The 26,415-nt window shown below is 36.5% G+C and overlaps 1 protein-coding gene across 3 annotated transcripts; it reads right to left on the bottom strand.

Moving 5' to 3' along the window:
• Positions 1–3,509: 3,509 nt before the first annotated feature.
• On the bottom strand, positions 3,510–24,363 carry UBLCP1 (ubiquitin like domain containing CTD phosphatase 1). Of its 3 annotated transcripts, XM_020992377.2 has the most exons (12): positions 24,055–24,361; positions 22,594–22,641; positions 21,431–21,623; positions 20,500–20,591; positions 19,970–20,055; positions 19,770–19,885; positions 18,199–18,297; positions 16,548–16,585; positions 15,880–15,978; positions 10,827–10,943; positions 6,197–6,324; positions 3,510–4,661 (listed from the first exon to the last, which is right to left on the bottom strand). In XM_020992377.2, the coding sequence occupies exons 3-12, from the start codon at positions 21,582–21,584 to the stop codon at positions 4,634–4,636; spliced, it is 957 nt and encodes a 318-aa protein (XP_020848036.1). In that variant the 5' UTR covers positions 21,585–21,623; positions 22,594–22,641; positions 24,055–24,361; the 3' UTR covers positions 3,510–4,633. The 3 variants fall into 3 exon arrangements, with proteins under 3 accessions (XP_020848036.1, XP_020848038.1, XP_020848037.1); XM_020992379.2 differs by lacking the exon at positions 10,827–10,943 and having other exon boundaries at positions 24,055–24,363; XM_020992378.2 differs by lacking the exon at positions 22,594–22,641.
• Positions 24,364–26,415: the final 2,052 nt, after the last annotated feature.

The raw sequence follows: 26,415 nt of genomic DNA, 5'->3' as shown, positions 1-26,415 counted from the left end.
GGTCCTACAAGACAAAAATATTTATAGTAGCTCTTTGGGTAGTGGCCAAAACCTGGATACTAACTGGGGGGCCCCTCATTTAGGCGACAGCTGAACAAATTAGGTGTCTGTGAATGTAATAAGATAGTTATGCTATAAGAAATGATAGGTTTCAGAAAAGCATGGGAAGACTTGCAGAGTGAAATAAGCATTTGAAAGAACAAATTATTTTATTACAACATTGTCAATATGAAAATTTGAGAGACTTACGAATTCTGACCAGCATAAGGATCAACTATGATTCCAGAGGATCACTGATGAAGAAAGCTACCCACTTCTGACAAGTGGTGTACTACATGTGCAGAATAGGACACACATTTTTGGACATGGTCAATATGGAAATTGGTTTTGCATGACCATGTATGTTTGTTAAAAAGGTTGTTTTTGTTTGCCTTCTTCCAGTGGGGGAGAGAGATGAGAAAGGAAAAAAAAAATATATATATATATATATATACACACACACACATATATGTATATATACATATATATATATATATATATATTTGATAATAGAAAAAAAAATAAAATTAAACTAAAAACTAAAAAAGATGGGACAGGAAAGATCTTTTAATGTCAGTCAGCCATCAAGCATTTTTTAAGTGCTTATTTTGTGCCAGGCCCTAGAGAAGTCACTTTATTAGATGGTCTTTGACAGGCCTAGAAACAGTAATAGCACTCTTTCTATAGGTAACTAATTTCCTGTAGTGATTTCTTTGCTATGAAGTGTATGGTCCAATGTTTAGATCTTGAGAAACTACATTAGCATTTGCAAAAGATATATGATATTCATGATGAAATTCTCTTTCCAATAGCGCGCAATTCTTGTCATCCATAATTTCAAGAGTTAAATGCATAAAATATTTGCCACGTCCTTGGTTCCTCATACCACTTTATGAAGTAAACAGTTGTTGTTTGCCTTTCTTAGAGATGAGCAATGAGAAGCTGCATAACACACTCAGAGGTTCCCCAAGATGTTAAGGGTAAAAAGGGTTAGCACAGAAAGATTGCTTTCACTCTGTAATTTACAGGTATGCCTCACTTTATGAAATAAGCAAGTTCTCAAAAAAACTTTATTTTGAATGCAATAAGGGAGCTTTTTGTTTTTTGCTAGGCAATGGGGTTAAGCAACTTGCCCACAGTCACACAGCTAGTAAGTGTCAAGTGTCTGAGGCCTCATTCGAACTCAGATCCTCTTGACTTCAGGGTGGGTTCTTTTTACAGTAAAATAATTTTAATTTTTTTTTACATAATGCTTTTCAAACTGTTAATTTTCTTATATTGCTGAGATACTAGACCCCTAAAATTTCCAGCCTAATTCTCAAATTTCATACTCCTTTTCCAGAAATTCTCCACTGTTTGCTATGAAACTAAGCTCAAGAAGACTACACCAGCTCTGAGTAGTTACCTCTTTCTTCAAGACAAATACATATCCTTCCCCCAGTCAAGCCCCAAAGCATGAGTTCCTATACAGTGTTAATCAGTGTTTAATACCTTTTTAGAGGGCCCCTTGGGTTGATATTCAAGCTAACCTACATTAATGAGATGAAGTATGTAAACACTTCAGAGGAAGTTGTAATAATCTGCCTCTAGAGAGAGCTGTGATTACCTGAAATAAGAAAAGACTATAATGACTGGCTTATTCTACACTCACATTTTAGTCCTACTTTTTATAAATCATTTTATTTATAATATATTATGTAATGTATATTATATAATTATGTTATGAAATACCAAATAAAACTGTGAACATAAAGAACAGCATAAGATCTTCACCTACCAATTGGCAGAAGGCAAACATCTATGACTTCCAGCGTGGAGTTTATACCCAGTCTCAGATACTTAGTAGCTGTGTGACCTGGGCAATTCAGTTAACCTGTTTGCCTCAGTTTCCTCAACTGTAAAAGGGGATAATAATACCCACCTCGAAGGATTGTTGTGAGAATCAAATGAGATAGGCGTAAAGTGATTAGTACAGTGCCTGGTATGAAGCAAACACTATATAAATCTTAGCTATTATTAGTGGTAGATAAATACAAATAATACCCATTCATTACCTTTAATTCATACTTTTCCACCACTTCACCATTTCCACCAGTTCCCCAAAATGAGGTAAGAAGGGGAATCTTGCTCTAATGTGAGATATAAATTAAGGACATATTCCTATTGGTGACATCGTAATGGTTGATTTTTCTACCCCACCAGATCCAAATTAGATTGTGAACTACCTAAGAACAGGACCTCTTCTTGTTTGCTTTTTGCTTGACTCACCCTCTCATACAAATTGCCTCCAAAATATTGCACGAAGTAGATGTTTTTGCTTAATGATAGTTGTTTCAAGAATGAAAATTCCTATTTAGTATCCAGAGATTCTAAACCTAAAATTTAAAATCACATTACAGTAGAAGTTTTCCCTGGAAATCTATGTTCCAAAATTTTCTGACTCTTAGGTACTCAATCTGTACAATAATTAACATTCACAAGGACTGAGCACTTCAAATCTTGAAATATTTCTAAATTAAGGATTAAACTGTATCCAGTGTTCTTACTGATATATACTTAATTGTGTTTTAATTAGGTGAAAATTGGTAAGCCATAATGTCTTTAATATTTAAAGTAGTAACTCTTCATTACAGACAATTAACTAGACCACCATTTTCTCTTAACATTCTGGTAAAAGTTTTCTGTACTTCCATGTAGTTTGATTTATGCTATTTGGCAGTCAACTCTGAGGAAAAATAATATACAGCAATCCTGAAACTGTACTTCCTTACATCAATATGCTATGTATTTTCCTCAGATGAGTTTCTAAGTGAACTCTCTTAACACACTTAAATTTGTTATTCTAGTTCTCCCTCTGCTGTTTAATTAGACACAGTGGCTAATTAATCGGGGCTTTGGCACCACCTAATGGCAGAAAATAAAATTTAGTTTCATCTATCAAATCTTGAGTTATCACCCTGCATTATTCCATTTGAAACAACTTATAAAATCCCAGATGTTTGTCATTTAATTCTTTAAAATAACTAGTTTTTAAAGATGTTTTCAAGTCATTTCAATCACTAATGAAGGTTGGAATGGCGATAATTGTCTTCTGCAAGTGAGTATATTCCAAGAAAAGAAAAACAATTCAGAAAAAAAATAACCTTTAGCTTAAACATAGCTTAAGAATTTAAATTATCTTCCGATAATATTTTAATCTCTAAGTGAAGATATAGTGTGCTCTTGCACACTGTAGCTTCTCAGGTTAAAAAAAAAGTTCTCAAAATAGTCAACCTTTTACAAAAATGAAAGGCTTTAACGCATTTCATTTAGCTACTAAAGCCTATTCTGCATTATTCTACATGCAAAAAGATACTAAATGCACTTCTCAAATCATAAAATTTTAATTGTTTTTCAAAAGGTCACCACCCAACCTTGATGTTACTGTGTAATGCGGCAAAAAAAAGCAAAACACATAAGACCACGTCAAATAGATATCCAATGTTTTAAGAAAAGGTATTTATTATTTACACCACTGCTATAGTCCCTTAAGAACAATATATGCCATGTTTATTTGAAAGAGTTGGACTTCTTTCAAATACAAGAACTGTATAATGTAACACTGTCAATAATGCAAAACAGCAGTCACATCACACTTCTATAGTGCAGGCTTAAGCATCGCAAGTAAATGACTTTTTGAAAACTGTATGGCTAGGTATTTCAATTGAGACATGGTGTTTGCACTTGGACAAGATTTAACTAGAACAGAACAAGGGCTTTTGTTCATGCTTTATTAGGGATGAATCTGTGACGTGTCCTATTTGAAATTTAGTGCTTTTAAACTGCTTATGACAATGGTTTTTAGGCAGAAATGCTTCTACTTAGCCATCAAATACAGCTGGACTATTTTCCCCTTCAAATTTAGTTTGTCAGTAATTATTTTCCAGGATCCACCTCTTCCCAATATGGCACATCTGCCTGAGGGCTGGTGCTTTCCTGTCTTACAAAAAGAAACACTGACACACAAATACAAACCAAACTGAGATAGTTTGTATTTAGAAATTTAAATATTGGAACAGGGAAGGAAAACTGTGTCTAATTTAAAAGGATACCAAAATTGGCTCCTGGCACAAATTTTTTGGTTTTAAAAATATAAAATAAAATCTTGCTTTCCAGTTTCAAGACAGGTTTTGATCTTTGGAGATATAGTGAAACAAAAACCTAAAGCCTGAAGTTGTTTCCAAAGTTACTGAATGACATCATTAGGAAAATCAGTAAATACATTTTCCTCCATTTTTGTGGGGGAAAAACAAAACAAAACATTTACAATAATACCTTGGTAGCAGTGCAGAAATAGGTATTATTTTTAAATAGTAACATTGAAGTGTACATAAGAAAAAGAAACTGATTTTTTTTCTTTTTAGCTTATTGCTGTGATCTTCAAAAAAATACAAAATAAAATAAAATAAAAAACTGGAAGACCAAGTATAAGCAGTCAGTCAGTCTGGTGTCTGCTTCAGTGTCCAGCACTACCATCACAACATCTAGCATAAAAGCAAGGAAAGGTCCATAGATGTCAATTATCTTCAGTTACAAATGCCGAGGCATCTTAGAACTACTGCCCTTGCTTCTTTGAGAGATACCTGCAAGAAATTAAATTATCAAGATTTAAAAGCTATCTCACACCAAGATTATTAAAACAATCCAAATATAAACCCTAAAAAAAGTTTTAGCATTTTTTCCTCCAAAGAAAAAAAAAGCATAGCATGAAAGCACTGCTTAAAACTAATGAGGATTTGCCTGCCAAAGCAGAAATAAACATGTAGATCTACTACAGGGGTACTTGACAGACTCCTTTTCAGAATAAAGCTGTTAAAGGCATAAAATAAAATATATATAAGATTACCAAAAAAAGATTACATTCAAATATAATTATCAAAACTTTTTTAGAACAAGCTCACAATCCCCAAGCTAAGAACCCCAATCTACTGTGATATACAAATTCATTTCAAAGTACTTTTAAAAACCTTATAGTAGATGACAATCACTGCAAAAAATGAGCCAAAAGATCTTAATCATGAATATGAAATGGGAAAAGATGCCCAGATAATAGAGGCAAGGTTTTTTTCTTCCCTATTGCCATAGTGAAATTACATTAGACTACCATATATGCTTCCAAATCTTTTTCACATTTTCCAACTATAAATGGCGTATCATGGCGGGTAGAAAGAGGGCCAGCCTGGAAACCAGAAAAAATTAGTTTGTAATGGTCTGCCATTAACTACATAATCTCACCTAATCTCTCTAAGACTCGGTTTTCTGTATAGGAAAAATGGGAGATGATCACAATAATAACAGCTGTTCTGTAAATCCTGCAAGTACTTGTAAACATTAAATAAAACTTTATATGTGCATGTTTATATTACATATACATGCATATGAAGGATTTTGATATAATCTGAAAGCATTATAAAAATGCGATATTATTAAAAGAACGATGTTTTATTGTTACGATCATGGAACAAAATGAACATTAAGTATTGTTAAATATATAAGCTATTAAAATATTAAACTTAAAGATTTGATTCCAGCAGGAATTCAATTACATGCAAGACATAATAATTCCTTGAATTTCTCTGGAGTTTTAACTTTTGATATGTGTTTAAATGCTTTACATTACCTTCACAACTTGGCAGGCCCAGTAAAATTGTTCTCCCATCAAGCTGTGCTAAGTGGTTTGCCCAAAGTCATACAACTACTTCCAAGGTATAAGACTATAACCCAAATGTGTTAAACCCAGTTCAGTGAGGGTGCTGGACTAGATACCAATAGTACCTACCTCAGGAAATCCTTGCAATAAAGAAGAGACAACAAAAGTACTCTTTCCCATTCTTCCAAACAGAAAGTTCATGACAGGCTATTTTTTCTAAATCCTATAAAAGGTTTTTAAAGCATGTACTGCTAGTGGAGCAAAATGTTTAGAAGACAGTTTCTGAAAAAGGTGAAGTTTCCGAGATAAGGGGAAAGAATTCTCTTTGGTCTCCTAAATTGTAAAACACTTAAAGAATGACCCATTCCAAACAAAAATGAAGTTAAAGTGTCAAGCATATTTAAGTTTCCTAGTTAATTCTGTAAACATGTTGGTGTTAAAGAGGAAAAATGGAAATTTAGTGCTTACCTTTCCCAGTGTTTGTGATTCAGTTCCAAAAAGTCATCTAATTTTGCTATTTCCTTGAGGTATTGGGTTAACTTCAAAAGTTCCTTATCTTTATCTCTATTTAGATGAGCTTTCATAAAAGGCCTTATCTATGAGGAAACAAAGATCATTCAACACCTTAGACTGAAAGAAAGAAATCTATAGCAATCATTTAATGGTCTACTATTTACAAGAGATAATTAAGTTTATAAAAATTACTAAGTCCTTTGAACACTAACAGCAATATTTCTATATGAATAGTCTCAGATCTTGAACTGACAGTCACAGAGCAAGTTGAAGACTCCTCAGAATCCAACAACATTGTGCCACCTCCTTCACCGTAAAGTATCAATTTCAGGGATTGAAATACAACTCTAGCTCTCTTCTAACTTTTGCATCCCCAAAGGTCTACTACGTACAGCAGTTCTACTGCTCTGTATTTCCCCTTCTAACATTTAAGCAGCTCTCTCAACTAAATTTTATACTACTTAAATATAGATAATTTCATTCAGATGAAATTAGCCAAAATATAATCTAATCTCATTATTTCTCATCCCTTGCCTGGGTGTCAAGGCTAGAGTGATGACTTTAATAAAGAAAATGAATGAGGAATATTTGTTTACAAGTCGTCTTTCCAAGCTATAAGGATAGGCGCTGGAACAAAGTAATGACCCTGTGCTAGTGATTCCACCTAGCTCTGTGAATCTGTAAATGTGATGAGTATGGCCTCTATGCCTTTATGTTATTAATACAAATATTAAATAGCACAAAGTGAACACACATCTTGGTGCACTTCTCTAGAGACCTTCCAAGTTGACATTGGAGTATACAACATCAACTTCAAACACAGACTCAATTTCATTTCAGTAAACTAAAGAACTGACAAACTCTCCTGCGATGTTTAAGCAAAAACAATTATATGTAACCGTTACTGCTATCTTCTCTTCAACTAAGGGGTTCATGGACATATTTTGCATATTAAGTGTAAAGCATTAAGAATGTCCGCCTTTAGAAAAGTCCAAGAATTATTTTATGCCACAAAATAGAACTTTGTTCCTCAAACAAAAAAACGTTCCTCCAACATTTATGGTGACTTTACAAAAAGAAATCTTACTTTGCAGTATCTTTGTTGATCTACCCTCATTTTGATCAAATTAAGAAAACAATGTCAACTCTAAATTATACAGATTACCATTCAGAAATAAGGATGGCTGGGCAGCTAGGTGGCGCAGTGGATAGAGTACCGGCCCTGGTTTCAGGAGGACCTGAGTTCAAATCCGGCCTCAGACACATAATACCTACTAGCTGTGTGACTCTGGGCAAGTCACTTAACCCCATTGCCCAAACAAAAAAAAACCAAAAAACAAAACAAAAACAAGAAATAAGAATGGCAATGACCTCAAATCGTCTTTATTCAATCACTTGTCTCATTCTGTGGCCAGCAGCAGCAAGCACAAACAAGAACTGTACTACCTACCAATAACTCAAGTCAAGAAAGGTTAGGTGAACTAAGCGGCTGCCCAGCACAACTCTACACACGCCAACAAACCTTCACTCAGTCCCTGCTCTGGGTAAGGTACAGGCTGCTAGATGGCTCAGTAGCTACGGCACTAGGCCTGGAATCAGGAAGATCTGAGTTCAGATCCAGCTTCAGACACTTACTCGCTATGTGACCCAGACAAGTCCCTTAACCTCTGTCTGCCTTAATCCAACCACTCCAGTATCTTTGCCAAGAAAATTCCATGGACAGTAATGGTATGCTCTGGTCCACAGGGTCACAAAGAGTCAGCCACAAGTGAAAAACTCAACAACGATGCGTATAAGGTCCTATGAAAGACACTGAGGAGCCAAAGAGAGAAAACAGGAAAATCGTGCCCTAAAAGAGTTGGTAGTCTACTATGACAGATATGTCACACATGCAAGTACTTCAACACAGCGCAGAATATTATGGGCAGAAAGAAGAGATCTAGCAAAGTGTCTTAGGACACCTGAAGGAACAAATGCTCTAAGCTGAAATAGCAGGGAAGGTTTCAAGGTAGCACTGAGCCGTGTCTCAAAAGAAAAGCAGAGTTATAATGGGTAGAGTGAAGGACTTTGTGAATACACATAGATAGGAAATGGCAGAACCAGATTAGACAACAGCTGGTAGTTCAACCCGGTTGGAACATATGAGTGTAAAGAAGGGTAATGTGACCTAGAAAGAACGGAACAAAAATGGTCAATGGGGAGCTGATACTCAAGATAAACAGAAAGATAATCAGAGAGCACCCAGCTACCTTTAATGAGTTCAAGTCACTTAACCCAAACTATACTCTTGAATACTGAAATAACTAGCAAGACTGACTTCTGAACCACACCTCCAAGATCATGAAGAATGTGAGAAATACCATAGAATTAAAGGTCAAAAAAGAGATAGGAATTTGATATGCAAACTACAGGGCATGGAGCCTGATTCCTAGCAAAATTCTAGAACGTAACATTAAAGAGACATTTAGTGAACACCTAGAAAATGATACAGTAAATGCAAAAGAAATTCAGTTTCATATGTAATTCTCTATTTTTGTTCTTTGTTTGCTTGAATATCTGAATTTGTGGATAACTGTTAAGGTCACAATAAAAAAAAATCAAAAAAAGAGGCAGTATTTGTACATAGATCCAGGATCATTTTATCAAGAACAGGTCACACATACTAAATGAATCTTATTTCCTTCTTTTACCATGTTTTTAAACTGCTAGGTCAGAGGGATGCTGTAGATAAAGCTCACCTACGTTTTAGCAAAGCATTTGCTAAGGTCTTTCCTAATATTTTTGTGGTAAAGGTGTACTCTAAATAGTCATACTTAATACTTAACTTAATACAGCTGGAATTGGATGAATGGCTAGACCTAAAGAGTAGGTATGGATCAATATCTACTTGGAAAGTCTCTAAAGGAGTGCACCAAGATGTGTGCTTCACTCTGTGCTATTTAACATTTATATTAATAACATAAAGAAAGGCATAGAGGCCATACTCATCAAATTTACAGATTCACAAAGCTAGGCAGAATCATTAGCACAACAGATGACAAAATCAGGATCAAAAAATATTTTGATAAGCTGTAACAATAGGCCAGATACCATAAGATCAAAATGACTTCCCAAATATAAGACAGGGAAGGTATAACTAGACAACAATAGCTTGTTTTAGTGGTCTGCAGGCTCAATACAAGTCAACAACGATGTGGCAGTTAAAAGCTCATGACCTTTGGGGATTCATTCAGAAAAGCATATTGTCCAGGAATAAGGAGGTGTAGTCTCCTGTAGTCTGCCCTGGTCAGGCCACATCTAAAGTACTGTGTTGCAGTCTGGATAACACGTTTTGGAAAGGACACTGACAAGCTGATGAATATTCAAGAAGGGAAATGAGAACGGTAAAGGGCTTCAAATCCATGCAAACTGGTTGGAGGAAGTGAGGCTTTTTAACCTGAAGAAGACTCAAGGAGGACATGACAACTAATTTTAAATATTCAAAGGCTTGTTCTGGTTGGCCCCAGGGAGCAGAATTAAGAACAGTGGAGTGAAAATCACAAAGAAACAAATTTAGGGTTGATTTAAGGAAAATCTTCTTAGTAACGTATCTAAAAGTGGCATGAGGCAAATATTTCCCTAAATATTTTCAAGCAGATACTAGATTAACCATCAATCAGCCAACAGAGTGGATTCTTCCTACTCAAAGGTCATGCTTTTGACAGCCATTAATTAACATTCCTGTCCACACAAGCAAAAATTCTTAATTATTATCCTTATATTAAGATGAAATCTTGTTGAAAAAAGCAAATACTTATACTTCCAAATACATGTTGACCTTCAAATTCTTGAAGGGCATTTTCCCCTAAGCATTATACATTATTTACTTAAAAAAGTAAAGTCATCACTACCAAATATAGATTATACTATCTTCAAGTACATTCTTTTCCAAGCCTAAATTTCAACTGTGTCCCATTAATTCAATAAACTAGCATTCTTGTCCAATGTCAATCTGTGAGGAAAGCACCAAAATTTGCTTGCCTTAGGTTTTGTTTTTTAATTAATAATCTATTTTTATGTGCTGCTAGGAAAAACAGAAGATAACTAAAAATTTTATTGCCAACATTTCTATGTTATGCTAATAAATAAATTGATAATTTTACTTTTGATGTGAGTCAAATGTCAGTCAGTACATGTTGTTCTGCAGTTAGACTGCTTTCACAGCAATTAAAAAAAAACCTGGATGAGTCAGTTAATCAAAGACACATGACTCAAACATACAGGGCGAATGAAGTAAAAAAGTATTTTTAACTATCTTACTTATTTTGCTATAAATGTCTTATATGATAAAATTAAACTGTGAAGATTCAAGTGCTCAAATGCTATTTTAACCTCAGGTTAAATCTGTATGTCACATACAGATTTTATAGATTTTAGAAAAAATACCAGTAAGACAGAGAGAACTACTAAATTTTATGAATTTTTTATGAACAATTTAAGCTTCTTTTGGCCTGTGGTCTTAAGAATAGTTCCAAACAACTGTTTCTCCAAATTTCTGTTACTGCCATTTCTTCTAGGTCATATAAAATAACAATACAATGATTACCTTTAATCCATTCTGTGGGTTCATAAGAAAATTTCTTCCAATATCATCAAACATAATGGTATTTTTTTTGCTGTAAAACTCTGAAAACTTTCCCCATATAACACCAAGTGGTTTTACCTTGAGGATAAAAAGGAAATTTTGTTTACATATGACCTCAAAGTCTTAAACAAAAATTCTTCCACTAAAAAAGAAATGAGAACTATAACAACTTGTAATGCCAAATGGCAAGTGTTCATTTTCTCTGGTGACCAGCAAATTAACAAATTATGATAACTGAAAAAATGGAGTCTCTGTTTTGAGTAACTTTCAAATTCTATAATAAAAAAACCTATGATGCTTAGACATTTTCCTCTAAGTAAGAAAATACAAAATCAACTTCTAGATAGTTCACTGATGTCCAAACAAAATTAAAGCCAAAGTAGTCTCTCTGAAATAATAAAATAAAAATCTTCTACCATCAAATTGAGTCAATCTTTTGATTAACAAGAAAGCCATTCAGTTTCTAAAATGTATAACAAATGAAAATACTCAAGAGGCCTCTGATTATATGGGCCTATACTTTTGGATATTTTCTCTTATTCATTTGACATCCAAATCATGGAATCTTGATTAAGATACCAAAAAGCATCTTAGTGAAGAACATTTTAGTTCCTAGTTTTTCTAGTGTCTGTTTTCACAATTTCAAAATTCTGTACTGTTAAAAATCATTATTTTGCCTTTAATTTGGCAGTGATATCGCATTTAAAAAGATAGGAGCCCCTTCCTGACAGATGATAGTAGATATAATGGTGACAAGTTCTTTTTAATAAACATAACTGGTTTCAAATTTTTTTTAACTCTAAATTTCCTTTTTTAGTCCCCTACACATTCTAAATTCAATTTTACTTTCAGCTCCTAATTCTCTACCTCCCTACCCCAACTAAGAAAACAAAAAAAAAAACTCTTTACAACTTGCATAGTCAAGCAAAACAAATTCCAACCTTAGCCATGTCCCTCCAAAAAAAATATGCCTCAATCTGCACTAAGTCTATCACCTCTCTATCTGGAGTAACATGTTTCACTGAGTCTTCTGGAACTGTGGGAGGTCGTTGCGTTGACCATAGCACCTACGTGTTTCGAAGTTGTTCGACTTTCCAATAACACTGTTTTCCTGGTTCTACTCTCTTCACTTTGTATCAGTTCATACATGTCTTTCCAGGTTTCTCTAAAACCATCCCCTTCATCATTTTTATTGTACAACAGTATTCTATTATATTCAGATACCATAATTTGTTCAACCATTCCCAAATTGACAGTCATCCCCTCAGTTTCCAATTTTTCACTACACAAAAGGAGCTGCCATAAATATTTTTGTACAAGTTTCCTTTTACTTTTTTTAAAAAAATCTCTTTGAGCTAACAGTGGTATTGCTGGGTCAAAGAGTACACAGTTTCAGAGCAGTGGGGGGCATAGGTCAAAATTGCTTTCCAGAATGGCCAGACCAGTTCAGAGCTCTGACAGTACTTTAATGTATCTGTTTTGCCCATATATTCTTTAGCACTGGTCATTTTCCTCTTTTGTCAATTTAGCCAAACTGATGGGTGCACCTCAGGTGTACCAAGGTGGTACCTCAGAACTGTTTAAAATTATATTTCTCTAAATATGCGTGATTTAGAGAATTTTTTTTCATATAGTTGTTGATGACTTGGATTTCTTCCTCTGAAAACTGCTTATTCATATCATTTGATTATTTATCAACTGAGAAATGGCTTTTGTTATTATAAATTTGAATCAGCTCCCTATAAATCTTATAACTGAGACATCAGAGCAACCTATTGCAAAGATTTTTTCCCAATTTCTTGCTTATAGCCAAAACTTAGTTGAATTGTTTTTGCTTGTACAATTTTTTTTTAAACTTTGTTACCAAAATTGTCCATTTTACCTCCTGTGAACCTGTCTATCCCTTGTTTGTTCATGAACTCTTCCCTTATCTGAAAGGTAATTTCTTCTGTACTCCTCTAATTTATGATGTCACCCACCACCATACTTTCAAAAATTTTTATTGACATCTCTTGTATTTATGCCACCTCCTTTTTCAAAACTATCCTCCCTGTCTTTTCCTAGGAACTTATTCCTTGTAACTAAGAATAAAAAAGAGGGGCAAAATACATCTCAACAAAACAAACACATTAACCAAGTCTGACAACATATGCCATGCTCCACATCCATAGACCTTTGTCTCTGCAAAGATGGAAGATAAGTGCATTTCCTTACTGCACCCTCAAGGTCAAACTTGGCTAATATAATTACACAATCATTTGTGTATTTTGTTTTCAAGGTTCTGCTCACTTCCTTTTTTACATCAGTTTATATATCTTCCCATTCTCCTCTGAATTCTTCATACAATACAGTAATATTCCATTCAACTCATGTATCGCAATTCATTTAACGATTACCCAATCAATGGGAATCATCTGTGTTTCCACTTCTTTGCTACCATAAAAAGTGTTTTGATGAATATTTTGCTGTAAATGACATCTTTCTGGCTTTGCCTCTTTGGGGTATGTGTCTAGCAGCAGGATCTCTGGGACAAAGGATATAATTATTCCCTTAGCATAATTTCACATTCCTTTCCACAAAGGTTGGACCACTTCACAGATCTACCAATGGTATTTTAGTATGTCTATCTTTCCATGGCACCTCCCTTTTCATCAATTTTCTGGGTATGAGCTAAAACCTCAGAATTCTTTTGATATACAGTTTTCTTATTATTAATGATTTGGGGCAGTCTTTAAAATGGTTATTAATAGTTTGCTATTTTTGGAAATCATTTATTTACAAAGTGAGGCCACACAACCAATACTACTGCACCCTCACTGGTGGCAGTGTAGTATGGTGCACAGAATCCTGCAATCAAAGTTCACTGACACAGAGTCTTGCTTAATATTCATTCTGGAAAAGCCTACTATTCAATTTTATTCTCTATCCACTGCAAAGAAAACTGTTGTTGACAACTTTTCTTCTTCCTAAATCTTTATCTGCATGCACCTTAGTGAATGAAAAAAATACAAAACAAATATTTAGAGAGAAATATATAGGGAATATCACATTAGGACAATACTAGATTCATATAGTCTTTTGCTAACAAAGTGCCTGAGGGACATGCTATGATAGAATACAATCCACAGATTCAGGTTACACATATCTCAGATTCTCTTAGTAGTCATTCATCGTTTCACCAAATTCTTTTTGAATACAGTTAAAATACCTCTTGTTATAAGTGAAATATCTATATCTATAGATGAATATAGATAGATGGATACACACACTTATCATCTGCCATGTATAGTTTCACATTCATTTTTCATAGACTTAAATTGCTCTACATAGAACTTATATTTCTACAATTATGTGCACGTTGTCTCATCCATCTGAAATCCTTAAGGGTAGAGATTATGTTTTTGCCTTTCTTTATATTCCCAGTTCTTAATCATTTTAATCTATCCACATACACCTGTTCCCTAATGTCTATCTTTATAGTTGCTCTTCTCTAGACCTTCTCTAGCCTATTATGTCTTTCTTGATGGCAACAACCAAAATTACACATGTAATTTCAGATGTCAATAAATCATAATTCTATACAGATGTAGGAAAATGTTTTTTATTTTTGTTTTTAATACCCTCCTTAATTTAATATGTAATATTTTGCTAACATTTTTTTGATTTTGGTGGCAGACACACACATACACGCACAAACATACACACACACACATACATACATACATACAGACAGACATACATACATACATACATACATACACACCAGTTACGGCCCAGAAGAGACTTGATAGTCTCTTTGTTCTATGAGGCTGTCAGTTTAGTGTGCTATATAGACAGATGCATATCTACCTATAAATATATGTACATACACACACACACACACACACACACACATATATATACACACACACATATATGCATACACAGAGAGAGAGAGAGAGAGAGAGAGAGAGAGAGAGAGAGAGAGAGAGAGAGCAAGAGGAGAGAAAGGGTGTGTGTGTGTGCGTGTGTGTGAGTCTGTGTGTCTGTGTTTGGCTTTTTTTCTCCATAACTGAATTTCCTCGTACTGGCCAAATCAAAACTCATCTGCCACTTTTCTGTCCATCTGCATAAATTCATAAGCTCTTCCTACGGTATATCAGTTTGGCTCTTTATTAACCAAAAGAATATAATGTGAAGCATCATATACTTCAAGTTACACTGTGTGGCCATTCCCTTCAACAACTGAGAACAAAACCTATCTGCTGTAGAAACAATATTCCTAGGGCCCTGCCACAGAAGATGATTTAGCTTTTCATAAGGTTCTCCCCGACACAAGCTACTCCAGTTTTTCCTTAAAAGGCATCTAGATGGGGCAGCTAGGTGGCACAGTGGGTAGAGCTCCAGCCTTGGAGTGAGGAGGACTTGAGTTCAAATTCGGTCTCATACATTTGACACTTACTAGCTGTGTGACCTGGGCAAGTCACTTAACCCCAACTGCCAGGCCAAAAAGCAAAAAAAAAAAAAAGGCATTAAGACAATCTTTAAATCTGACTGATTCAAAGGACTAAAGAATCAGTTTGATATAATTTCCTGGTCTCGTGACTTCAAAAGCCAAGGCATAGGAGTTTACTGGTTCCTCCTTCAGCCTTCTGACTAGCAGACCATCATGGACAATGCAAAGCCAAGGAAGGTACACACAAATAAATCAATATTATATTGCTGTAGGATATGTTTTACCTGCTCTGCATCTCTCTCCTTTGACATGATTAAGTAAACCTCCTTCTGGTAACTATCAGATGTTCTGTAAGTGTCCCATTCTGCTCCAATACTAAACCTGAAGAATCACACTGGCCTAAGTCAGGCCTGGCCTATTACACCACCCATATCTCCTTATTCTTGGGTTTCTGTAAGTGCTACACAGATGATATACTCAATGTATGAAAGGCCTTCTTCTAATTCTCTTAATATTTTGTGGGAACCCTGGCAAGCATAACAAAAGGTAAATACATTTTCAAATAAAAACACTTCTTACATCTATTAGGCCTCTTCTTGGAGTATGCACTGTTATCATAGCAGCACTGTCCAACATGAAGGTGATCTTATAGTTTGCATTTGTACTTACTCCCAGCTCCTATAAATAAAAATACCCATGACTGAAGTGACAATTGTTTCAGAAAGACTTTGCTGCTCTTCCCCAGCTCTTGGCTTGCTTTTTTTTCTACAATATCAATACATAAGAACATCAGCTCAATTAGAGGAAGATTCCAATTGTCATTTCCTGCATCTTCAATTTTCTACCCATATGACTAACATTCTGCTGAGCTGATAAATCTTACTAAATGAAGTTAAAAAGATCAGTGAGGAGTAGACACAATTGAACTAAAAAAAAGAAAGAAAAACATATAACTTCTTAGTTGTCCAGAATATCATTCTTTTGCAATCATTACAATTGTAGTCAGTGAAAGAGACTCAAATTGGCATTTTAAGACACAAAATAGCTACAACAGAGAAGCGAGTCTGTGTTGAAAACTATCGAATGTCAAATCCAAATAAACTGTAATAACATCTCTTCTCCCAGAGCTACAGTACTGCTTTTTATCTTGTTGATTACATTCTAATGATACTTAAAACTGTACATTTTTTACAGTTTCTAGGAACTTGAAATTTTGGTAGTCATAAAAATTGTTTTCTAACATTTACCTTCATTTTAGCTTCAATCCACTTCATATTTGTAGCAGCTAAAATATAAAAGAAAATAATGCAATATGAAGAATTCAAATTATATAACAGTAAAATCTTCAATCTCTTTGTGCAAACAGAGCTTTCTTCTGAAAAATGCCAGAAGCAAAGCAATCACATTAGATATCCATTAGTGTAGCATTATCTTCAACCTTTACAAACAAAAAAAGTACAGCAATTGTTTTTGGCATATCTTCAAGAAAGAAAATTCTGTACCACTGTGCAGAATACATGATAGACTTAGGGCTGGGAAGAATTTCAGGTTAACTAGTTCAATCACCTCATTTTACAGACAAATAAACTGATGTCCAGAGAAGTTAAGTGACTTGCCTAAGGTCACACATAGGAGAGGCAAGATTCAATCCCAGGCCATCCTCCAGCTCTTTCCACTAGTGAATCTCTTAGATATTTCCCAACTCTAAATCTACACTCCTATTATCTATAACAAACAGACATCCTTTGCTTAAAATAGTTACAAATGAAGAACACTTATAAGTCAGATTGCAAATTCCCTTTCAGAAATGGTACCCTTACCTTATGATTCCCAAGCCACATATTTGTACATTTTGGGGTACACAGGGCTCTAGCTCATTCATGCAAATGCTACCAAACAGAATTCCTGGTTACAATTCTAAGTGTCTTCCTATATGTGTTGGCAAATTGATTACTACCCAACCATATCAGTCCTCTGCCAGAGTCAACAAATATAACATTTGCTGAACCTTGGCAGCCTTGACTGATGACACCAAAAACTAACAAAACTACTTATACACAATGTGCTCATTTTCCAACTATTCAGATACTGGTTCATGAGTAGGCCAAAGGTAAATGATAAGAGACAACTTCCTCTGGTCCAAAGAACAGTGGAACAAGCCATACAGATCACCACTAGAGAATAAACTCCATGAGGGCTAGGACAGTGTCTTATTTAATTTTTTATCTCCTCAAGGAACTAACATAGTACTTCGTCCATAAAATATACAAAGTAAATGTTTGTGGAAGGAACATGAAACCATTACCAAGATGTTAGGAAAGAGGCCAGTGAATTAAAATTTTGGGGAAAGTTCAAAAGTGATAAAAGAATTACTACACACACACACAGACACACACACACATAACTGAAAACAATCAGAATGTTTAAAGTCAACGGAAAAATTTAACCCAAATGCTAAAGCTTTAAGGACTAACTACAATGGGAATAACAGTGAAGTAGACAAACACTCTGCCGGAATGCTACATTCTACTTTTTAATTCCATATTGTCATATTATGAAAATACTCCCTAATAAAAAAAATTATAAAAACATTCATCTAACACCACGCTCTGTGGAGAATAACTTTTTCCCATTAAACATGGCATCATTTCAAAAGACTGGAAGAACACTAACGAAGACGGTCCTGATTTACCCATGCTAACCCCACAAAACATCATACTGTACCATATGAGAAAGTTAAAAAGTCCTTCACTCAACCTCACTTAGTTCTCCTCCTCTTACATATGTCCAAAGGAGACTCCCTTCTTTAGGTCTATCCTAATCTGTGGGCTTAGGAGTTAGCATTCAGGAAGGTGAAATGATATGGAAGGAAATCTTTAAGTGAACAAGGTAGCTTACACCAAATAACTATGTCATAATCTTCATATGCAGATGTTAAGAATTCATGAAGATATGGCCGCATTAATTCTACCCCGGTCTCTGCACAGGACCTGTGATCTACAAAGAAAATCAAGAAAATCAGTGAGACAATTATTAATTTAAGATTATTAGGATTACTGTCCTAACTCTAATTTATTCCACCTTTTAATTCATCCTGGACTAGTGCAAAATTATTCTGGCCCCAAACTACCTTTGTAGTCTTATCTCATACTATTCCCCTTAATGAAATCTATATGCTATACACTGGCCAAACTGGATTACTTGTCTTTCAATAAAGACATCTTGCCTCTTTGCACTGTGATACTCATAACATACCAGAGGCCTAAAATGCTCTTCTCTTTCTTCCCTCTTTTTTCCTCCATACGTGCTATTGAAATTCTCCCCATTTTTCAAAACTCAGTTCCACCACTACTTCTTTCAGAAAGCCTTGGTTTAGCCTCCGGGTAGAAGAGATCTCTTCTTCCTCTTAATTCTCACAGGACTTCATTTTACCTCTTTTACGCACACATAATGTTCCATGCTGCATAACAGTTATGTGTGTTCATGTTCTATTTTTCCTACTAAATGAAAATCTCTGAGGGGCAATAGCCAGGTCTTAGTTATTCTGGTATCTCTCTTACTTGCAGGACTTAATAAAATATATTGCAAATAGTAGATGCCAATGTTGAAATGAATTTTAATGAACATAAACATGAGTGAAACATTTGTAAACAACAGAAAACAAAGCCATATCAAATATTTGCTAGAGAAAAAAATTAATTCTTTGGCGATAGAATTATCCCCTTAGAATCTAAAGCCATGAACTTCATGCTAGCATCATAAATTCTAAAAGAATACTGTCCTTTTAGTAAAATTGATCTTGGAGAGATATTCTGTCAAGTCAATAAGAATATAAACACATTTATATATCAGTGTTTGAAGTCAAGATGGGAAGACAAGAAAAGTGTGTAAATATACAATTAAGTTTAATTATTGAAAAATGTATTTGGATTAATTACAAGAATTCCCAGTGAAAAACCAAACCCAGCTTCCCTCATTTAAAAAAGAAATAGGCTAATTCACTGATAAACTGGTTTCAATTTTGAGTAAGCACCAATTTACTATTTACTGATTGCAAATACACTTCTAATAAGCAGGATGGTAGCATGGCAATATTTTTATTCTTCTATCATAAACTGTACACGTTCATTTGGCAATATTGCACAGTACAATTTTTTTAAGTCATTAATTTCCAAATCAATATGACAAATTCTAAAATCTAAAAACCTTGAGAATAACTAAAAAGTAAAAAGAGAGGGATATAAAGTCAAAAATAAATTTAAAATATTTCACTGCATTGGTTAAAAAAAAATGGATAGAGTATCATATCAGCCTTGGAGTCAGGAGGACCTGAGTTCAAATCTGGCCTCAGACACATAACACTTACTTAGCTGTGTGACCTTGGGCAAGTCTTACTTAACCCCACTGCCTAACCCCCCCAAAAAAAGGTCACTCCCCCAAAATGGGAAAATTCTTATTAGCCGACTTACCGAACAATGTATAATCAACATCTAGAACCAAAAGTTTTTTTCCTTCCCTGGGAGGATTCAAAATTTCCACTTTGTAATCTTTAACTCTTCGAGAAATTTTTAGCAGGTTTTCTTCCCTAATGCAAAAAGTAAAAACATAATTGGAAGTGTTTGATTTTCACATTAAATCTAATTTTCTATGAAAAGTACTGAGCACTCACCTATTTTCTACTTCAACTACTTCCTCTTCAATATCAAAATCATTGACAACATCATCATTGTCAGGTGGTGGGCCTAAGACATCTTCCTATAAGTAGGGAAAACGAGCAGAGCCTTGATTTTAATATTTCTTGTCATTTTTATTTTAACAAATTAAACCAAAATTATCTATCATTTTCCTATTTTTAAAAACATATGTTATAAAGTTCAAATAACAGTAAGCAATTTGAGGGAGAATGTCTTTCAAAATATATTGTGAAAGATTTCTAAGGACAACATTTCACTGTAAGATTTGGCATATTAAATATAATCCCCATGCCAGCTACTTTAGTACCTACATATGGCTCTATATGAAACAGCACCATATATACTTATGTTCTGCTATGAGTTAATACCTTGCCTATAACATTATGCTACTTTTTTTCAATTTACTCCTCAACTGTGACAACCCTATCACAATTATATCTCAGGTACAACAGTGTAACGTAGAATGTAACATCTTCAAAGGAACAAATGGTTTGTAAACATTTACCAAGCTCTCCTCTCGAGTTCCCATCATCATGATTTTAGTATTTGGTTTCAGTTTGAGAGCTCCAAGCTTAACGTCATTTTCTGCAGGTTTGCCTACAATACAAGCAAATGACTGTTTTTTCACTAAAGTTCAAAAGCCAACTTCACTATTCCATGACACAAACCCTAAAATAAACATCTGTACAATTTCACAGCAAGTGAAACTAAACTGGCACAGCAATATGTTACTGTAGAGTAACAGCCACATGTCTAAAATACTAAAAAGCAGCAGCTGATCTTAGTGCTATTTTCCCCTTTGCCCCACAAAAAATCCTACCTTTATAAATTCATCCTTTACTAGTTCAAAATAAAGAAAATATTCTTCTGAAAAGACTCAAGCACAACACCACCCCTCCCCAACATGGTCACCACTTCAACTACACAAAATTTATCCTTCAAAAGCTATTATTACAAAAGATAAATGCCATAAACGCTGTGAAAGGCCCTTTCAGAGTTGGTGTGAAGGGAACACCTTCCTCACTTTAAAAGCAGACAAGATTATATGGGATGAACAAAAGGCCCAGAACTTTAAGAAATATTCTAGATTCAGTTTCACCTAATGCTTCTGTGTAACAAATTGAACTCTAAGAAAAAGTTAATTATAAAAAGGATAAGGATTGGCAATTCTCAAGAGAATAAAAAGTAATCTTATCATTATTGACAGTTCTTTCAAATAGCTTTTCATATATCAGCTTACTAAAATGTTACAGGCTTATTTGTGCTACTTAAGAGTAATAACACCTCCACTTACCATACATATCCAAAGCGGAAGAAAAATAACGTACTAAAGTAAAAGGACATTTAAAAATTATAGTAACATTCAAGAAAAAAATACATAAATATTTCAGTGAAGAAGGTTGGAAACTGCTATAAAAAAAATGAATGTTTTTTACCTTTAACTTTGAGACCAAGCAACTTTTGTCGTTCTGGTAGCACTCCTGTAAGTGTCTTGAGGGACTGCTTGAGGTCTAGCACTGTGTCTTCTTCGGAAAGTGTGGTTATTGAATATTCCTGCCCACCCCATTTGATTATGAGAGAGAGAGACATCCCTGAAGCATGCGATCAAGCAGTTTATTGTCAAAAGACCTAGAAAGGAAGGAATGGGCAAGTAAAAACTTAAAACGAATATATATACACAATACTTTAAGATGTGAATAATGTTTTAAAATTTAGTGGTGAAATGTTATTTAATGTTATTTAAATATGTTATTATTATATATTAAATATGTTAAGTAATGTTATTTAAAATATATTAATGTTATTTAAAATAACAGTTTGGTTATTGGTGGCAGCTTAAAATTATTATTTATAACACTGTTATTCAGTAGCATCATGTATTTCTCTCTCTCCACTCCCATACATCATCATCACCACAGCTAACACTACATAGCACTTACAGATTTTTTACAAACTCATTTCTCCTCATAAGTCAAGGTATTCTAGTTTAAAAAAATATATATAGCTATTTCTAAACACTTTCATTTGACTAATGAAACATTTAATTAAATTCTTCCAAAATATAGTCCCTTACTTCCTCCTCTCTCCATTTATTATAAGCAAATAGCAGGGTAAAAGTAAACTCTAAATTTCAAAATCATTCAGTACTGGCATGAAAACTATCTGTTGGCATCTTCAATATGACCTATTAGCTGTAAGATCTATTATAACTATTTAAACACACTATACTTACGCTACAACAAAATTGATGCATTTTTAAATATTTTCAAGTTACTATTAATATAATTCAAGATACCTGACTATTTTAGTTATTTACTCAATGTTATGAGCCCCAATAACACATTACATAAAAGTGACATGAACTATTTATTTTGCATAAAAATGCTAACCTATAACTTAATATAAAATCAATTTCCTCCAAGGGGAAAAAAAGTCAAATGTGTAGCATAATAATGCCAGTTACTGAAGTATCATTCACTAGAACAGAATATAACATATTTGGTAGTATAAGTATTACAATTAATATTATCTCTATAAATATAAAAGATATTTAAATATTCATAAATACTAAGCAACAGATGAATGATGAAATTCAAACCTGCTGCCCTAGGATTATGACTTCAACTTCTTGTATCACTTTTCTCATCTGTAAAACAGAAGGGGATGGGACTAAATGATTTCTAGGGTCCCTTCAAGCTCAAAATCCTAAGATCCTCAAAGGAAAATGGTAGAGTACAAAGTGCACAGTACTAAGAATTCAGTTTGTAATCTCAACTCTAATATGAATTAGCTGTACGACCATGTAAATCACTTAACCTGTCTGGCTTCAAGAAGTTCTCTCTTCCGCAAAATGAAGGGTTTAACTGTATCAGCAAGGTAACAATGCAAAAGGTAACAACAGTACCTTTTCTCTTAATCCACTTAATGAAGGGGTTGTACTGCATGATGTTCAAATGAAAATCAGCAAACTAGCAACAATGCACGCTTCTAATTATATATACATAATTATATTTCCAGTTAGGCTTTTCTTTTCCCCTCAACAAACTTTTTTTATCAATAGTTACAAAAACTCATTAAAAAAAACTTTAGGGAAAAACTAACACATCAAACAAATGAACAATTATAATCAAAAGATCAGAATTCAAATTAGCATAACTGTAAAAAAGAGGCAGCATTTTTAATTAGAAGGTACATTAAGAGTTCACCTAGCACAATCCGTTCATAATCTAGATTAGAACAATGAGGCTGAGGAAGAGTATTCGACCTGACCAAAGTCATACAGGGTATATGAGTAGCAGAGCCGGGATTCGAACCCAGGTCCTTTGATGCCACATCCAGAGCTCTTTTCACACCATTACTACTTCTAGTAATTTGTAATAGCTCTATAAATGGCATGCTACTACCCACACTTTGAAGAAAAGTTCAAAAAAGGGGGAATCCAACTGAACGAACATTTATCAAACATCTGCTCTGTGCAAAGCACTGGGAGTCAGTCAGTCAGTCAGTCAGCCTGTCGAGATCTCTCTCTCTCGTGTGTCTCTGTCTCTCTCCTCAGACCAGTGCAGAAGGCTGGAGCTGCCTCAGGGGGGGTGCAGGGAGTTACCAGGAACAGAACTGCCGGGGGTGACGGGGGCGGGGGAGAGGAGGGAGGACTGTGGAGATGCGGGGTACAGACGAAGCGGGAGGGCAGGACTTCAGCAAAGGAGGCTTTCAAAGAGGATGGGGAAACAAGTCTCCTTTGACGGGGGCGCTGAGGCTGCCACGAGCCCTGGGGCGGGGGGACGCGTAGGGGAGCTGCCCCGGCCCCTCCCGCCCCCCTCCCCAACACCCAGGCCCCGTCCTCTCCCCTCGCGTCTCGCTCATTTCCACAGGGACTGCGCGGGACAGCAGCGGATTCGGCCTCCGGCCGGGGTCCCCGCACCGCAGGCCCCGAGGCCCTGCAGGAAAGGAGAAACGGACCGCACGCGGGAGGGAAAGGGGATGACCGGCTCCCCACAGAGGTTTCCGCCGGTTTCTGTCAGTTCGCTTCGGGGCAGCGCAGCGCGTCCCTTCCTCTCACCTGGAACGGAGTCCCCGACTGGCAGCGGCGGCAGATGCAAGAAGTTGCCACACCGGAACCGGCGGCGCCGCCCGGAAGTGGCGGCGAGGAACCGGAATTGGTCGTCCGAACCGGAAGTCAGGGAAGACGTCGGGACGGCGAGGAGAAGATAGGTGAAGGGAATGGAGAACCAATGCAGTGGTCCTCAGAGGGAAACAGGCAACCCCCGGAGAGAGCTAACGCTTGAAGTCGCCGCTTCGAGGAGCAGTCGAAGGCTTCGGGCCGCTGCGACCCGGATGTAGATGGCCCGAGGCTCTGACGGCTGCCTGCGCCCTGCCCGCACTGCGCATGAGCACGCTGCGCGTCAGAGGCTGGGCGGGGGAAGGGCGGGCAGGTGGCGGAGCTGTCACGGCCCGGCTGCGCGGCTTGGGCCGTTGGGCCTCGGAGGCGTCTCTCCAGGTCCCGGGTCGCGAGAGATGCGGCCCTCCGCGGAGTACGTCACGAGGTCCTGAGACCAGGGAGCATCAGGGCCTGGAGTCAGAATGCCCGGAATCGAATTCCTGTCGCAGCGTGTATCTGTCTGTATGACCTCGGGCAGGTCTCTTCCTATTTCTGAACCTCAGTTTCCTTGTCTCTGAAATGGGATTGATAATGATACTTGTTGTCCCCTTCCTCTTCGGTGAGGAAGGCTCATCCCCTTTCGTCAGGTGAGCCGAGGAAAGCATCGTGTAAACTGTGCGTGCTAATCGAGAGCTGGGCTCCCTTCAGGAAAAGCCGAATCCAAGGCCAGGCCCTCTCCCCTGCTTAGGTCAGTGCCTGAACTCACAGGGCACTTGGAAGGCTCCTGCCTTTGCCCTCAGTCACCTCTCGTCCCCTCCCCCTCGAAGTCCTTGTAGCTGTTGTCTACAGACTTTCACGTTACTCCCTTCCTCAGCACTTTGAGTTTTAACGGTTTTACCCTCGTCCCCAACTCCTGCTCTCACAGCAGAGGACTCCGGCATAGACACGTGTTGACGCCCACTCAAACAGCCTAACCACTGAGGCCCTTAGCCTACTCACTTCACCTGACCGCTTCCACCCCACCTCAGTCACACACATGGCCATACATTGATCTTGCCATCACCCACAAAAGCACCACCTGCAGGTTCATGAAGCTGAAATCTCTTGATCTAATCATTGTCTATTGACTTTCCACCTCTCTCTTTGTCTTCCATTACCAAGCCCTACTCTTTCATCTGCACCTTGACTTCCAGGACCTCAATCCTTCAGTTCTCTCCCAGGCCATCTTCCCTATACTACCTACCCACTTTCTGCTCTGTTCCTCATCCTGACCTCTTAGGGAACCAGTCAACTCTACACCATCCTGTTCTCTTGAGTTCCTGGCCCCTTTATGTAACGAAATGTGCCTTGCCAGACCTTAGCTTTGGATCACTACCACCATCTGTCACCTTCACTTCTATACATGTGCTGAATGTAGGTGGAGAAAATCATGTAATCATTCTAACTGGGTCACTATACATTTGTTACATAACCTCAAGGGAGTCTTCTCTGCTGCTTAGGCAGTTCTTCTAAACCTCCTTTATCAACTCACTGTCCCAGTCTGGATAGCGGCTCTTCCAAACCTCTTTATTCTTCCTCAAACATCACGTGGTTTCTCTTCCCCTGCCCCTTTCTTAGCTGAAAACCTTGCTTCATATTTTACAGAAAAAAATTGAGGTCATTTACCATGAGCTTCCTCTTCTTTCTTCCTCATCTTATATCACTCTGATGCTTTCTGCTACTAACTCCTCCTTCACCCCTGTCTTGCACAAAGAGGCAAACCCCTCTTACCTGCAGGAGCAGTCTCATTCCATCCCTTCTCCAACAGACTCCCCACTCTGTCATCCCCATTCTGTTACTTATCTTCAGTCTCTCCCTGTCTATGGACTCATTCCCTACTGCTGACAAACATGCTCATATCTCCCCCATCCTCAGAAAACTCTCACTTAATCCTTCCTTCCCCACTAGCCATCATCCTATAACCCTTCTGCCCTTTGCAGCTAAACTCCTTGGAAAAAACTACCTGTGGTAGGTGCCTCCACTTTCTCTCCTCTCACTTCTTAATCCCTTAAAATCTGGCTTCCAAAACTGCTCTCTTCAGAGTTACTAATGATCTCTCAAGTGTCAAATCGAATGGATTCTTCTCGGTCTTCTTCTTCCTGAACTCTCTGCAGTCTTTGACACTGTTTGATCATCCTGTTCTCCTTGATATTCTCTTCTCTCTCGGTTTCCAGGGCATTACTCTCTCCTGGTTCTCCTACCTATCGGACCTCTCCTCAGAACTTTTTGCTGGATCCTTCTCCAGGTCATTTACTCTAAATATGGCTGTTCCACAGGGTTCTG

Source organism: Phascolarctos cinereus, unplaced genomic scaffold (assembly GCF_003287225.1).
Source record: "Phascolarctos cinereus isolate Bilbo 61053 unplaced genomic scaffold, phaCin_HiC Scaffold_2;HRSCAF=192, whole genome shotgun sequence".
Taxonomy (NCBI): domain Eukaryota; kingdom Metazoa; phylum Chordata; class Mammalia; order Diprotodontia; family Phascolarctidae; genus Phascolarctos; species Phascolarctos cinereus.
This window is presented reverse-complemented; position numbering and strand designations above follow the sequence as displayed.

Bases quoted from the DNA above. Each gene is read 5' to 3' on its own strand.
- UBLCP1 (XM_020992377.2), bottom strand. From the start codon at position 21,584: ATGTCTCTCTCTCTCATAATCAAATGGGGTGGGCAGGAATATTCAATA. The intron at 18,298-19,769 runs GTAAGTCGGCTA...TTTTCTTTGTAG, and splicing joins TGTTGATTATACATTGTTCG to ATCACAGGTCCTGTGCAGAG. The intron at 10,944-15,879 runs GTAAGAAGTGTT...TTTATCCTCAAG, and splicing joins CAAGAAGAGGCCTAATAGAT to GTAAAACCACTTGGTGTTAT.